Source organism: Gobio gobio (assembly GCF_949357685.1).
Source record: "Gobio gobio genome assembly, chromosome: 22".
Taxonomy (NCBI): Eukaryota; Metazoa; Chordata; class Actinopteri; order Cypriniformes; family Gobionidae; genus Gobio; species Gobio gobio.
The window spans coordinates 25,348,122-25,362,457 of record NC_137118.1 but is presented as its reverse complement, the minus strand read 5'-3'; the positions used below and the strand labels follow the sequence as shown (position 1 = coordinate 25,362,457).

The following is a 14,336-nucleotide window of genomic DNA, read 5'->3' as shown; positions in this document are numbered from 1 at the left end:
TGTGGTTCATATGATTTGTGTGCTATATTTCAGCAGGGCTGATGTCATTCGACATATTTTTGCCATATTTGGAGCTACACAGCACCCATCCGCATTTATTGTCATTTCATGAAAAGAGCAGAGATTCTTTCAGTTTTTTTTATTTATTTATTCCAAAGTAGAAAGAAGTTTTTTAGGTTTTTGAACAACATTGGGGAAAACATGAAGCAGATCATGACAGGGTTTTATTTTTGGGTGAACTATCCCTCTAAAGGGGCAAATACGGCTGATAAACGATATGTTGCTATAGTATAATCAAGTCATTTTCTCATGCAGCTCCTTTAATATGAATGGCAACTACCAGCAGAAGGATCTGGGCCCCATCCAGCAGCCCACAATCATGGTGGTGGATCCAGTCAAAGGACGTGTGCTCAGAGCTTCAGGGAGAAATATGTAAGTCCATGAGATTCTGTTATTGCTCTGTGTCTACAGTTCAGGCAAGCGGTGCAATGCAATTTGACAGACTAGAATTCTCCTGTTTATAATCAATGAAGCTGAAGTGGAGTTAGGCATGTGAGAGATTGATTATAATGAGAGTGTTTAAGTTTTCTCATGCAGTGTAGACATTGTACTGCTATTTTTTTCTGTCTTTGATTCATTGTGTTGTTGTTAATGAGATGTTTGTTTCAACAGGTTCTATTTGCCTCATGGAATAACTACTGACAAGGATGATAATTACTGGGTGACCGATGTAGCACTTCATCAGGTAAAGACACTTAAATGAACTTAAGAAACCCCACTACTAGATATCTTAATATACAAATGAAAACGGGGGAAAGCGAATACAGGTTTATTTGGGTGGGTGATTTAGCCAAGTCATATTCTAGTTTGAGAAACTCTTAGTTTAGTAGGATTGTTTATTGGCTCTATACAAAAGTAAAGGTTCGTGTATTACCAGCATTACTGTGAGCACTCTTTCAGCATCAGTCAGCTTGGTGTTGGTATCTACACAGTAAAAGTTGAGGCACTTTTAATATCTACCAATAGACTGGTGCAGGTATGACTTCAGAACTCGTAAGTCTAACTCATCTTCCAGAATCTGGCAGTACGTTTTGGGAGTTCATTTTAGTCCATCCTGAAGTCCGTTTTGCAGAGATGGACTAAAAATGAACTCCCAAAACGTACTGCCAGATTCTGGAAGATGAATTCTTCAAACAGTGGTACTAGAGGATGTGGTGCTGGTCCTTCAAGAGTCACTCTCAACCTATCTGTCCATAAAGCAAATAAAAAAACCTTCTTCATGTATTTTACAACACTTCAGCTTGTGATTCTTATCTAGTGGGGGTCATTTTTTAGGATTCTTTACCTAACTGAAGTCTCTGAGATCCTGACACCTTGCACTTCTGGAGACTCCAGGTAGGTTGCAGCTTTGGAAAATGGTGGCACTGGAGACTAAAGGGTTCCTGATGGTTTCACCCTTAATTCTTCACCTTAATTCTTAATTCTTTTGCAGTTAACAGGTGACTTTTCTTCACCACCTGTTTTTGTCAGATCCTGCTGACCCAACGAGCATTTCACTGTCCAATGGTCATGCCTTAACTGCAATGTCTAGTATTGCATTAGTATTGCATCCTTCTCATGGGCATTTAATACTTTTTGACTTTTCAGTCTGAGTTAAATCTCTTTTTTGGCTCAATTTATCTGTAAAAGAAAACATGCCTAATAATTCTGCACACCTGAATATAAGGTGATTTTCATTTCCAGCCTTCATGAACAATTATATATCACTTATACATTATTAAATACTAAATCAATAGTAGTTATTAGGATTACTGTGGTTTGGAATTGGTCAAATGTGCCTGGAAAAGTCAATTTATTAAGTGAAATAAAGCCTGTGGTAAACATAACTTGGCGAGTTGAAAATTGAAAACCCTATTATAAAACCCCATAGGAAAATCTTGAGGGAACCAGCGTGAATTAGACTTTAAGGTTTTGCCATCATGCCTGCTCCAGTCTATTCTCAGTGTATTATTCAGCTATACTGTTAAAATTCTGTCTCAAACTTGGACTCTTCATACAATGATTTTAGTGAGAGGTCCACAAAAATAAGACATGTCAGTGGACATAAAAAAGGTTCAGAATGGCAGAAAAAAAGGGGGAAAAAGGAAATGAATTTGTGTGATAAACAATATGTAATAATTAGGGATGCAGTGTTATGAACATTTTGGCCGATACTGATAATTTTTCATATTTGAAAGCCGATAACCGATATATTGGCCAATACAACTAGAGCCACATTTTTATAATTTTCTGAGAGCCTGAAAAAGAAATAAATAAAAAAAATGTAACAGTCTATGCAAAGACAATAATGAAATGATCATCCTTTATGAGAGAAATCATGTATATATATATATATATATATATATATATATATATATATATATATATATATATATATATATATATATATATATATATATATATATATATATATATATATATATATATATATATATATATATATATATATACACACACCTAACACCTGACAGATCTGAAAATATTAACCTTTTTTGCCTCCAAAACATGATTTCATTTAATAATGTTCATGAAACATGCAGATGGTTTCTCTGAGCACAACAAATATCAGATGAAGTGAGTTGTACTGTTTTTATCCACTTAAATCTTATCCACTTGGGGACCACACAAGTAATTTGGCTTCTTCTGTGAAGGAATATGATTATGTGGCATTGACAGTGAAATAGGCCTAGCTTGTTTTTTGTAAGGAAAATGACCTAAATCTCCTTATGATGGCTCTATTATGTGGCTTATAGAGCATAATCATGACTTTTTAGATATTTCATTCATTTTATGGATGTTGTAGTGGCCAATTCAACAAAAAAACAACTGAAACCTCTTAAATATACCAAGTGTTCTTATAATTTTGGCCACCACTGTGTATATACAGTATACACAAAATAAACATAATATTACAACTTACAATGGCACAGAAGGCTGTGAATGTACAAGTGAACTTGACCCTGCTAGTCATGGTGTAAATCCGTGGACACGCTTTTTCCACAACAACACACTGAAACACGGGCACACAAAGAAGTGACAATATTCTTCTCATAACAATTTTATGTAGCCTATATGACAGACTTGCATTGCACTTAATTATATTTTCCTTTTTGAAGTGATTCTAATCATATTTCAAGCAATTCAAAATCATCATGGCGACCAGTGCGCAGCTGAAGGAAAAAATATATTGGCTTTAATATATCGCCCAAATTTACTTATCGGGTTAATAATGATAACAATAAAAATGAACATATATCAGCCGATACGGTAGCCTATATATAGTGTATCCCTGTAATAAAAAACACATCATCATGGTCAAGCAAAATACGGTATATGAGTTCTACAACTGTAATAAAGTGAAGCATTCTTTCTCCATATATAGGTATTCAAGCTGAGCAGTAGTGGTACAGATCAGCAGCTTCTGGTCTTGGGAGAAGCTTTTGAACCAGGAAGTGACAAGAATCATTTCTGCCAACCTACAGATGTGGCCGTGGACCCTGTGACTGGAAACGTCTATGTCTCAGATGGCTATTGCAATTCCAGGATCCTCAAATTCTCACCAGAGGGCAAATATATCTCATACTGGGGAGCAGGTACACGTTGCACAATCTATTTCTTATTCAATTTTTTATCCGACACGATATTACAGTGATACAAAACTTTTGCAATTAACGATTTGATATTGCTGCAAAGTATGATACAGCCTAATTAGAATTGAATCGGTGAGGCAGAACATCCAACACCTGGTTGATATTTCAGAACACAGTTTGCATAGTTTAGTTTTAAGATATTATTAATAATCAATTTTTGCTGATGGCAAAGGCTCCTCAGACAGAAAGCATCGTGTCCCATTCTGGATCCCGCACAGCCTGGCCTTCCTGCCGGATAAACGGGAGCTGTGTGTGGCTGATCGTGACAATGGACGGATTCAGTGCTTCATGGCAGATACTGGAGAGTTTGTGAAGGAGATCAAAAAAGACATGTTTGGAGGAGAAGTGTTTGCCATCGCATACTCGCCTGTCCAAGGTATGCACGAAGAGAGCATGATAAGTCTGTTTTTGATTTATTGTATCATTATGTTGAAAATTAGACTACAGTACCACATGAATAGTTTGTCATAATGTACTCATTTCACACATGTGTAACTTTCTTCAGTTGGAACACAAAAAGAGAAATTAAGCAAACTGCCCAGGGTCTTTTTCTAAAAGCACAAAGACGTCTACTTATTAGAGTCTTGAGGCAAATTTCACACAAACTGTGTGGTCTACAAACATTTTTCCCACTGATTCCTTGGCTGGTGCTGAATTGAATATACCTCGGTTCACCAATCTGTGTCCGATCATCTTGACAAAATGGCGGAAAAGCTACAGGATTTTGATTAACCAAACCATTTCTACGTAATGCGTTGATAATTCCACTCAGGAATTGCTTTGGCATATTGACAAAACTTACAGCTTGCGTCAGCTCAATCCCTCGTTTGGCATTAAAAAACTACTGTCACGACTTACTAAAGAGACGCAGTCAAAAATTAGCGTGGACAGGGTTATTTTTGCGGCTGAACTTATTGCACATGCATTTGTAGGAGTTTACCTTTCAGATGCAGAATATAAGGGAGGAAAGTATTGTCACAATGCCCTGACAATTTCCAATTTTCCTAAAATGATCACCAGAGATGCCATATCCGATTTAAATGTACTTGTAACTGATCTGCTACTGTCATGCTTCTCCGCGTTGTTGCTGCTTGCTAGCCTGGATGCCAGCCGAACTTAGCCCCGCCCACAACATTTGAGATCGGGCAGTTCGGTCTGGACTTGATCTGTAGAGGAGTAATTATGCCCGAACAGAAACTGTTTGGACCAATGAAATTGTCATGGCCGGCTTTAGACGATGATGGACAGATGATAAACAGTAACGTAATCATCCACGTCATCAAAGGCGCCTGGGTTGAATTTGTTCTAATCCTAAACGGAGAACTTGTTCTAATGTGCATTCACCTTTACTATTTCTCTTACTCTTAGTACTCTGTGTATCCTTAAATTATTTTTTTACAACACCGGCAAAGATCGTTTACACTCATCTTTTTCTTCTAACGTTACTTATTCCAGCGTGTGTGCAGACAGGGTTGCCAAGTTTTTACAACAAAACCCACCCAATTGCTACTCAAAACTAGCCAAAAACAAGTCCAATAGTTTTCAGAGGGGGTTGTACGGTAAAAAAAGGGCATTTGGGCGGTAAAATATGTGTTATTTTGTCAGGGATGCTTGCTAAAATTCGCATTCCTGGGTCTGTATATCACATGATTGGGGTCGATTCAACCCGCGGACATGGAAAACATCCCGCGGACTTGGCAACACAGTGCAGTTGAGTTCTGTTGACATTTGACAACGTTATAAGATGCTCCGTTGCTCTGATTGGTTGTAGGTCTATCCAATTGAGGTCTTTCCTGGTTCGGTTGAAACACGCCCCATAATCACAGCCCAATGGAGCAGAATCAGACTCATATTCTGACTAGAATTGAGTATGACGACGTTAGGCTAGCTGCTTGCAGCTATATTTATCCTTTTGTGTTCAGCAGAAGTATAGGCAAATAAAGAATTGACAAACTTTTGGATTTAATGACTTCATATAATCATGTCATGCAATTCATTTTTATAAAGCTGAAGACCTCTTGAGATCACTGAGCATCTCAATCCTAACAGTGTGAATTCACTTTTTCCTTTGAATATGAATACATGTTCAAAAACGTGTTGACTGATGCAAAACCCAAATCAGTAGTAATGTAGAGTCTGCAGTCATGTTGTTTAATGTGTTGTTTCAGGCGGTCTCATCTACGCGGTGAATGGAGAGCCTCCATATGGACAGGCTGCTCCTCTTCAAGGGTTTGTTATCAGCTATTCAACCAAGGAAATCCTGGATTCCTTCAGTCCAGACACACAGGTGCTGATTAAGAAATATTTACACAATCCTTCTGAGCACAACACAACATTCCTCCAAAACATGCAAGAAGGGTTACTCATGATGGGAGCAGTGATATTGCTGAGAGTTTAATGTTAGTTGTAAACTGCACATGTATAGTGTTTTTTATTTTATTTTATATATTAACAGCGTTTCTCAGAAATCGCTTGCTGCACCTTTAAAGCTTGTCATTTTTTAATGCTTTAATGAAGAGTGATAATAATGTGAAGTAGCGCTCACATCTTTGTTTAGGATTTATTTTCATGCCAATTAGCAAATAGTTTAGTTATAGGTTTCTCTGCTCTTTAAGTCTTACATTCACATTTATTCATTTAGTTGATGCTTTTGGCCACACCGAGATTCCCATATGTGAAAAAATTCAAGCAATATTAGCAATATTCCAAATTGCATCAACACAAAATATCATGCCTTCGACCCATTACCCATTCTTATATTTTATTCTGATATCTGAAGTCTTTCCTTTCTGTTTTTTTCCCTTCAGGAATTTAAAATACCACATGACATTGTTGTTACAGCAGATGGCAGTGTCTTTGTGGGAGACGCAGGATCAGATTCTGTAATGAAGTTTGTACAATCTGCAAGTAAGTTATAATGTATAAATATACTAATATGTCAACATACCTGTGTATAACATTTCAAACAAAAGTATGATCATGAGAAATGTTTGTAAAAAAAATAAAATAAATAAGTGGTCACATTTTAGATTAGGGTCCAATTCTCACTATTAACCACACATTTTGCACCAATAAACTCCTAATTACTGTTTATTAATAGTTAGTAAGGTAGTTGTTAAGTTTAGGTATTGGGTAGGATTAAGAGATGTAGAATAAGGTCATGCAGAATAAGCCATTAATACGTGATTTTATAAGTACTAATAAACAGCCAATATCCTAGTAATATGCATGCTAATAAGAAACTAGTTAATAGTGAGCACTGGACCCTAAACTAAAGTGTTAACGAAATTTATTTTTTTATAACGCACTAAAATGTGTCATATTTTGCTGCACATACACTTCTTATTCTGGCAAGCATCATGTGTTTAGTAACCTGAGGAAAAAGTCACTTGTTCTATCATGCTTCTGTCATTGTTCATCAGTGTTATCGTAAGCCTGCAGATTCTTTCTATGCTTTTTGTCTGAAAAATGAAGCTTGAAGTTTTTTTTTTTCACATTTCAGAAGCAGAACATCGCTCTGTTAAAAAAGGAGGAATCGAGGTCCAAGAAATTGAAGGTAATGTGTTCGATTAAGCGATTTTGACTACTAAATGTTTCTTGCGTCGTGGACAAGAAACATGTCAGACTACGCGGTTCTTCCTGACCAGTCATCGCTTACTGTCTTTAATGACATGCGTGATGTCATTGAGAAGGCGGAACTAGCGACTGACCTCTGTAAACAAGAGTCTAAACAAACAATGGTTGTACTAGCCTAATGCTAATTCCAATACTCACCATGTTGCTGAAGCGAGGCCACCTCCGTTCACCAGCATTTAACCATCTTTGGGGTCCATTTGGATATTCCTCTCATAAAAAAAAAAGTTCCTTTCATCTCAGTGGCATGAGATTTTGTGACTTTTATTACATCATCTATCTAAACACACACCATAACATGGGCTTAATTAGGTTGTTCTGAAGGTATGTATAATTTTTTTTTATTTTTTATACATTATACATTTTTTATTTTATAATTTTTTTTTTTAAGTCCAAACCGACCCCACATTGAAAATTAATAGAAAAGGTGAAAAATTAAAAGTTTTTTATTACATTTTTTAAAATAAAATCAATAAATCCAGCATAAATCTAAAAATTCTCACACAGAAATGAAGGCCTGTTTTTGAAGCACAAATGCAGTGTGGAACAAATACTCTCACACAAACACACAGAGGTGTGACTGCAACAGACAAAATCAGCAAATACAGGGAAAAAAATTATTAAAAGATATGAAGCGGTGAGACCTAACACACATGCATACACAACTCCTGTTCATTTCTGCTTTTTGCTATTGGTTTTATTTACATATTTTTAAATAAATATTTTCTTATTCTAAAGTTAGATTTTTTTTGATTGGTTTATTGAAATAAATAATTTGTGAATTCAATCTGACTCTAAGTTTTTGGAGGCATTTTAGTTATATTTATGCAAATTTATGTGGCATTATTGCAAAAACAGACACTTAAAAACTAAAAATTCTAACCTTTCACAAAAATACAGATTTGAATGTATTTTATAATGTTTAAATGTATGTATTCTGAATTCTGCCTCTAACACCTAGATCAATTTCCAGAAACAACTGGATCATGCCAAAATCGGGCAGATATCGATATCGTGTAGTCTGAACTCGGCTTGAATTGTCTTCATTTTTATGACACAGCAACTTTCATTGGCCCAGCCACAGCTGTACCATGAGCACTGACTGACCCGAGACACTTTTTTCCTTAACTTTTTAGAATAAAATATATTCTTAACGTAAATAAATTCTTATATACATTACATTGCTTGATACAGACAAGTAATTCATGTAACATGATTAGCCCTAACTGTCCTCCATAGCACACAAAGCTTTTTTCCCTTTACATCCAGCATTTGTCAAATGATTGTGGGCTAAGAAAAAATTTTTTTATGCAATTGTATCTGTTTTAAAATGAAAAATTAGGTAGAGATCTGGAAACAAAATCAATGTTTAATCTGATGTCCATCATATTCAGAGCACATTTTGTGTAAAAAACTGTTTTAGTGAATAATTTGTTAATCACTAAAGGTTTAATGTAACATTTTAGGGCTTAAAATTCACCAGTTGGACATTTTAAACATTTCACATGTATGGGCTTCTAAATGAAACGCTCCATTTCTGCCTTTTCTTTAAGACTTCTGAAAGCACACTATTTGGGATTGGCCAAGACAGGTTGGAAAATCCTGGGAATTGGGGGAAAAAATATACACTGCATTAAGAAGGGATTATGAGGTTCAGTGTACTTAACCTATCATTGATGGTTGAAGGCACAATATGGTTTTTGTGATGGTTTCATTGCAGCTCGTGAAATAATGACCTTAGAATGTCATTATAAACTTCTGTGATTGACTTAATGGGTGAAACTACTAGGGATGCACCGAATATTCGGCCACCGAAAATTTTCGGCCGAAAATGGCCCAAAAGTGCATTTTCGGTTTTCGGCCAACAGACTTTTATCACCGAAACAACATGGCCGAAATGTTGTGATGACGCAAACAGAAACCGCGACCTGCACGTGCTTGTCTGAAGCAATAGGCTTGTTTGAGATGAGCGAAATCTGCGCAGAACCGATCACCGGTGATCAGCGCGAGATGCATTCCGGTTAGAAATGTGTCCGAGGGCAGTCCGCCTTGCTCTGATGTCATGCTGACGTATGTCAAAAAACTCTCGCGAGCGAAAGGCGGATGTGTCGGATTCTGCAGTCGAGCGCAGTTGCTCTCCGCCGACTGCGCTGAGCAAAAGCATGATGGGAAATGACTTGCTGACGACACAGCTTAATGCTTATTGGTTTAAACAACCGTGATGTATGGTTCTTTTTTTAAATGTTTGATTTTAAAACTCTGATATCATGTTTTTATGTGTGAATATTCCCAAACTCTCTATCAAAGGCAATCTCTCTGTGGGTTATGTGATTGTTGTCATATTTATAAAAAAAAAAAAAAAAAAAAATATATATATATATATATATATATATATATATATATATATATATATATATATATATATATATATATATATATATATATATATATATATATATATAAAACATGTATGTAGGCCTAATTAAAGTCAAAATGTTTGATAAACACGTCTTTCGAATGGAAATAAATAACAAAAACTTTGGGTGTCTTGTTCATAATATTTATTTTCATATAAAAGTAACAGAACTTAAATTACATCCAGTTTATCAGCAACAAAGCGCACGAGTGTGAATCCCGCGATATCCGCCTTTGATCTCGCAGCCTCTGATCCACTACGAGAAGAGAGAACTGTCCGGCTTGCCCAAGTAGGGCTCGCTGCAGCCTGCGGTGGATATCCAACTCCGCCCACATCCAAGTGTGACGTCAGAACTCCCGCCCTGCAGCTAATTTCATTGGTTACAGTTACGGGTAGGTTTAGAGATCAGTGTTTGGTGTAGGCAATCAGTACTTAATTCGTTACAGTGACGGTTAGGTTTAGGGAAAAGAGTTTGGTGTAGGCAATCAGTACTTAATTCGTTACAGTGACGGGTAGGTTTAGGGAAAAGAGTTTGGTGTAGGCAATCAGTACTTAATTCGTTACAGTTACGGGTAGGTTTAGAGATCAGTGTTTGGTGTAGGCAATCAGTACTTAATTCGTTACAGTGACGGTTAGGTTTAGGGAAAAGAGTTTGGTGCAGGCAATCAGTACTTAATTCGTTACAGTGACGGTTAGGTTTAGGGAAAAGAGTTTGGTGCAGGCAATCAGTACTTAATTCGTTACAGTGACGGGTAGGTTTAGGGATCAGTGTTCAATTCGGTTTTCGGTTTCCAAGAATTTTCATTTCGGTGCATCCCTAGAAACTACCAAAAGTAGTCAAGAAAATGTCTGTCATATTTCACCTGTTTTCTGCATTCCCTTGAATCGTTAATCAATATTTCATTGTTTTTTTATCTTTGTTTTAGAAACGGAAGCGTTTGTGCAAGCCAAGCTGAAGCCATTACCCAAGTTTCCAGCCCTGGCTCCGGTGGCCGCTGTGCAGAAAATCGAGGAGCCTCCACAGATACCGCACCAGCAGCCGCCATCAGCTCCTGAAGAGAAGGAGAAGAAACCCCAGACTGTGGCCAATAAGAGCGCTCAGGGCGTGTCACCTGCTGTCATCACCACTCTACTGCTCATCCCATTGGTGATTGTCATCACCATCGGTGTCTTTATCCGCTGGAAAAAGGGCAGGATGTACAGTGGTAATTGTGGAATTTGTTTATGACAGTCTTGTTAATGGCGTGTTGTTGTATGTCGGATTGTTTTTGATCGATTTCTACTTTTAAGAAGATTGTCAAGTGAAGTTGGAGCCATCAGGATCAACAGGTGGAATCTTGGGTAAAATCAGAGGTAAGGTATTATTTTGCATAGATCCTCAGAAAAGAGACCCAATGGTTAAACAGAAATGTTTGGGCCCTTTCCTCTGGCTGGTCCCTGGAGTGCACAATCACACCAGTTCAGTGCGGGACGTAGCCATACCGCTAAAGTCAAATCTGCTTTCACATGTTTACTTTGTGTTTCAGATATTTAAATACATATGAACTATATTGCCAAGTTTTGGGACGTCTGCCTTAACATGCACATGAACTTTTAATGACATCCCATTCTTAATCCATAGGGTTTAATATGGAGTTGGCCCACCCTATGCAGCAATAACAGCTTAAACTCTCCTGGGAAGGCTTTCCACAAGGTTTAGAAGTGTGTTTATGGAATTTTTGACCATTCTTCTAGAAGCGCATTTGTGAGGTCCGGCACTGATGTTGGACGAGAAGGCCTGGCTCTCAGTCTCCGCTCTCATTCATCCCAAAGGTGTTGAGGTCAGGACTCTGTGCAGGCCAGTCAAGTTCCTCCACACCAAACTCACTCATCCATGTCTTTATGGACCTTGCTTTGTGCACTTGTGCGCAGTCATGTTGGAACAGGAAGGGGCCATCCCCAAACTGTTCCCACAAAATTGGGAGCATGAAATTGTCCAAAATGTCTTAGTTCCATTAAGGGGCCAAGCTCAACCCCTGAAAAACAACCCCACACCATAATCCTCCCTCCAACAAACTTTACACTTGGCACAATGCAGTCAGGCAAGTACTGTTCTCCTGACAACCACTAAACCCAGACTTGTCCATCAGATTGCCAGACAGAAAAGCGTGATTCGTCACTCCAGAGAACACGTCTCCACTGCTCTAGAGTCCAGTGGCTGCTTGCTTTACACCGCTGCATCTGACGCTTGGCATTGCACTTGGTGATGCTCGGCCATGGAAACCCATTCCATGAAGCTCTCTACGCACTGTTCTTGAGCTAATCTGAAGACCACACGAATTGGAGGTCTGTAGTTATTGACTCTGCAGAAAGTTGGTGACTTCTGCGCACTGTGTGCCTCAGCATGCGCTGACCCCGCTCTGTGATTTTACGTGGCCTACCACTTTGTGGTTGAGTTGCTGTTGTTCCCAATTGCTTCCACTTTGTTGACAGTGGAATATTTAGTAGTGAGGAAATTTATTTTTTTATGAAATTATCCACCCATATCTCTCAAATGGAAGTTCAAACGTACTTGACACGTGAGAACCAATGAGGGTTGTTCTTGTGCGTCCGGTAGTTTATGAAGTTCTTATTCTACAGTATAGTTTGTATGTTTAAAAGCAGTAAACAGTTGCATTAAAAAGCAGTTTTTTGAGTAAACCTCTTTCTCTGTCTTTCTCATCCACAGGCAAAGCTGCAGGAAGCCTGAACTTGGGGAATTTCTTCGCCTCCCACAAAGGCTACACTCGGCACGGCTTTGACAGGCTCAGCACCGAAGGAAGCGACCTGGAGAAGGACGACGAGGATGGTACCGACTCTGAGAATGAAGAGTACTCCGCTCCACCGCCCCCAGTGTCCTCGTCCTAATGAGTGTCGCTTGCCAGTCCTTCTGCTAGCGCTGTCAGGATGTACTTTAAGCACCCCTGTAAATGTTTGTATCAGCTGCTGAAACATTTTATCTTTTGTGTGAAAATGTTCTCTTCGAGACCTACGACTGCCACTTTAATTTATGATTTTAAGGGACCATGTGGAGATACCGAGCACTGGTCATTTTGAGGATAAAGACATTTCATTATTATTTTAACAGGAGGGTAAAGGTAGATTATTTATTTAGTTTTAATGATGACCAGCTAGTCAAACTCTTCCAATAATTTAACAATCTGATAGCAGTGCAATTAATATATAATTGATCCAGGCATTTTGTGTCATAACATTTTCTGTATGTTTGTGCCTTTTATGTATTTCGCCTTCCGCAGCACCTATATATTACTACAAATGTGCCACATATTTAAGAGCTGCTACTGTCACATGTGATTTGAGTTCAGTTTTTTTGCATTGATAAAAGAGTAAGAAAAAAAGATATTAAATATTTAAAGCTGTATTTACTACGTTTTCAAAGCTAATGTGAGATGTGTCTGATATTTGTTGTGATAATGAGGTTTTATTGCAAGAAAACTATTTTCAGTAACAATGTTATTTGTGTAATAAAGTGTCTGCAAAGCATCACTTCTTTCTAGCAGTTGTATGAAGTTTCCTAAATGTATATTGAGAATCAGAAAATTCACACTGCGCTGCACTACTGCTAATCATTTGAATGCCCCTATTAAAAAGAGTGAATTTATTGCAACATAACAGGCACAGGATGATAATGGTGCATCATTGAGTATATTGATACAGAAAATAAAACATTTGCTAATTTACCTTGAAAGAAAGGGCTCCAACTTGTCCCACTATGGGGGTGGTAACAGCCAGGGCAAATGGACCCCTGGGGTAAACACATCCCAGCTGTCGATTGATTTAGAATATCAGATTCAGTATTTTACATGTAAATGTATACTTTTTTTAAAATGAATAACGGCATCGAAAGAGATAGATTCTGATCATTTTGATAGCTTATTATGAAGACTAATAAATAATAGCTCCCTCAATTTTGATACGGTAACACTTTATTTTGATCCCTTTAGACATTCTCATTAGAGTATTAGTACAGTCTGCTTAATATCTGTCAACACTTTATTTTGATGCTCCTCAACAGACATTCTACTGAGTGTCAGTAACTTTGCAACTGTTAAGTTATTCTACTAACCCTAACAGTCTACTATTACTCTGAGACTGAGAGTTAATTGACATGTGGTCTGATCAACTCGACGAGCTACTGAAGCTCAAATTGCTCAAGAAGTTAATGCTGGTTCTGATAGAAAGGTGTCAGAATACACAGTGCATCGCAGTTTGTTGTGTATGGGGCTGCATATCCGCAGACCAGCCAGGGTGCCCATGCTGACCCCTGTCCACCGCCGCCAACAGTGGGCATGTAAGCATCAGAACTGGTCCAACTGGACCACGGAGCAATGGAAGCAGGTGACCTGGGGCCTCATTTATAAAATGTTGCTAGAAACTGTCCTACGTTTGATCCAAGATCATTTCTGAAATGTGTGTACGTATGATTCCGGGAAACGAACGTACGCACAAAGAAACGTGCGTACGCCTCTCTTTCGCATGTGAAGTATAAATCGCAAATGATCTTGAAATTGTGCGTAGCTGAATGGTTTCAGATCTCC

The 14,336-nt window shown here is 37.9% G+C and overlaps 1 protein-coding gene across 8 annotated transcripts in view; it reads left to right on the top strand.

The window, feature by feature from the left end:
• Positions 1–13,483, top strand: part of pam (peptidylglycine alpha-amidating monooxygenase) — a 76,054-nt gene extending 62,571 nt beyond the window's left edge. For 6 of the 8 annotated variants that reach the window (XM_079804757.1, XM_079804753.1, XM_079804758.1 and 3 more), the window contains 10 exons: positions 316–432; positions 673–745; positions 3,443–3,653; positions 3,883–4,086; positions 5,879–5,997; positions 6,518–6,617; positions 7,213–7,266; positions 10,686–10,964; positions 11,053–11,112; positions 12,467–13,483. In XM_079804757.1, coding sequence (XP_079660883.1) covers positions 316–432; positions 673–745; positions 3,443–3,653; positions 3,883–4,086; positions 5,879–5,997; positions 6,518–6,617; positions 7,213–7,266; positions 10,686–10,964; positions 11,053–11,112; positions 12,467–12,645 — 1,396 coding nt within the window. In that variant the 3' untranslated portion in view covers positions 12,646–13,483. Of the gene's footprint in view, positions 1–315; positions 433–672; positions 746–3,442; positions 3,654–3,882; positions 4,087–5,878; positions 5,998–6,517; positions 6,618–7,212; positions 7,267–10,685; positions 10,965–11,049; positions 11,113–12,466 lie in introns of all 8 variants that reach the window. The other 2 variants (XM_079804756.1, XM_079804752.1) reach the window with 2 other exon arrangements.
• The last annotated feature ends 853 nt before the right edge of the window (positions 13,484–14,336 follow it).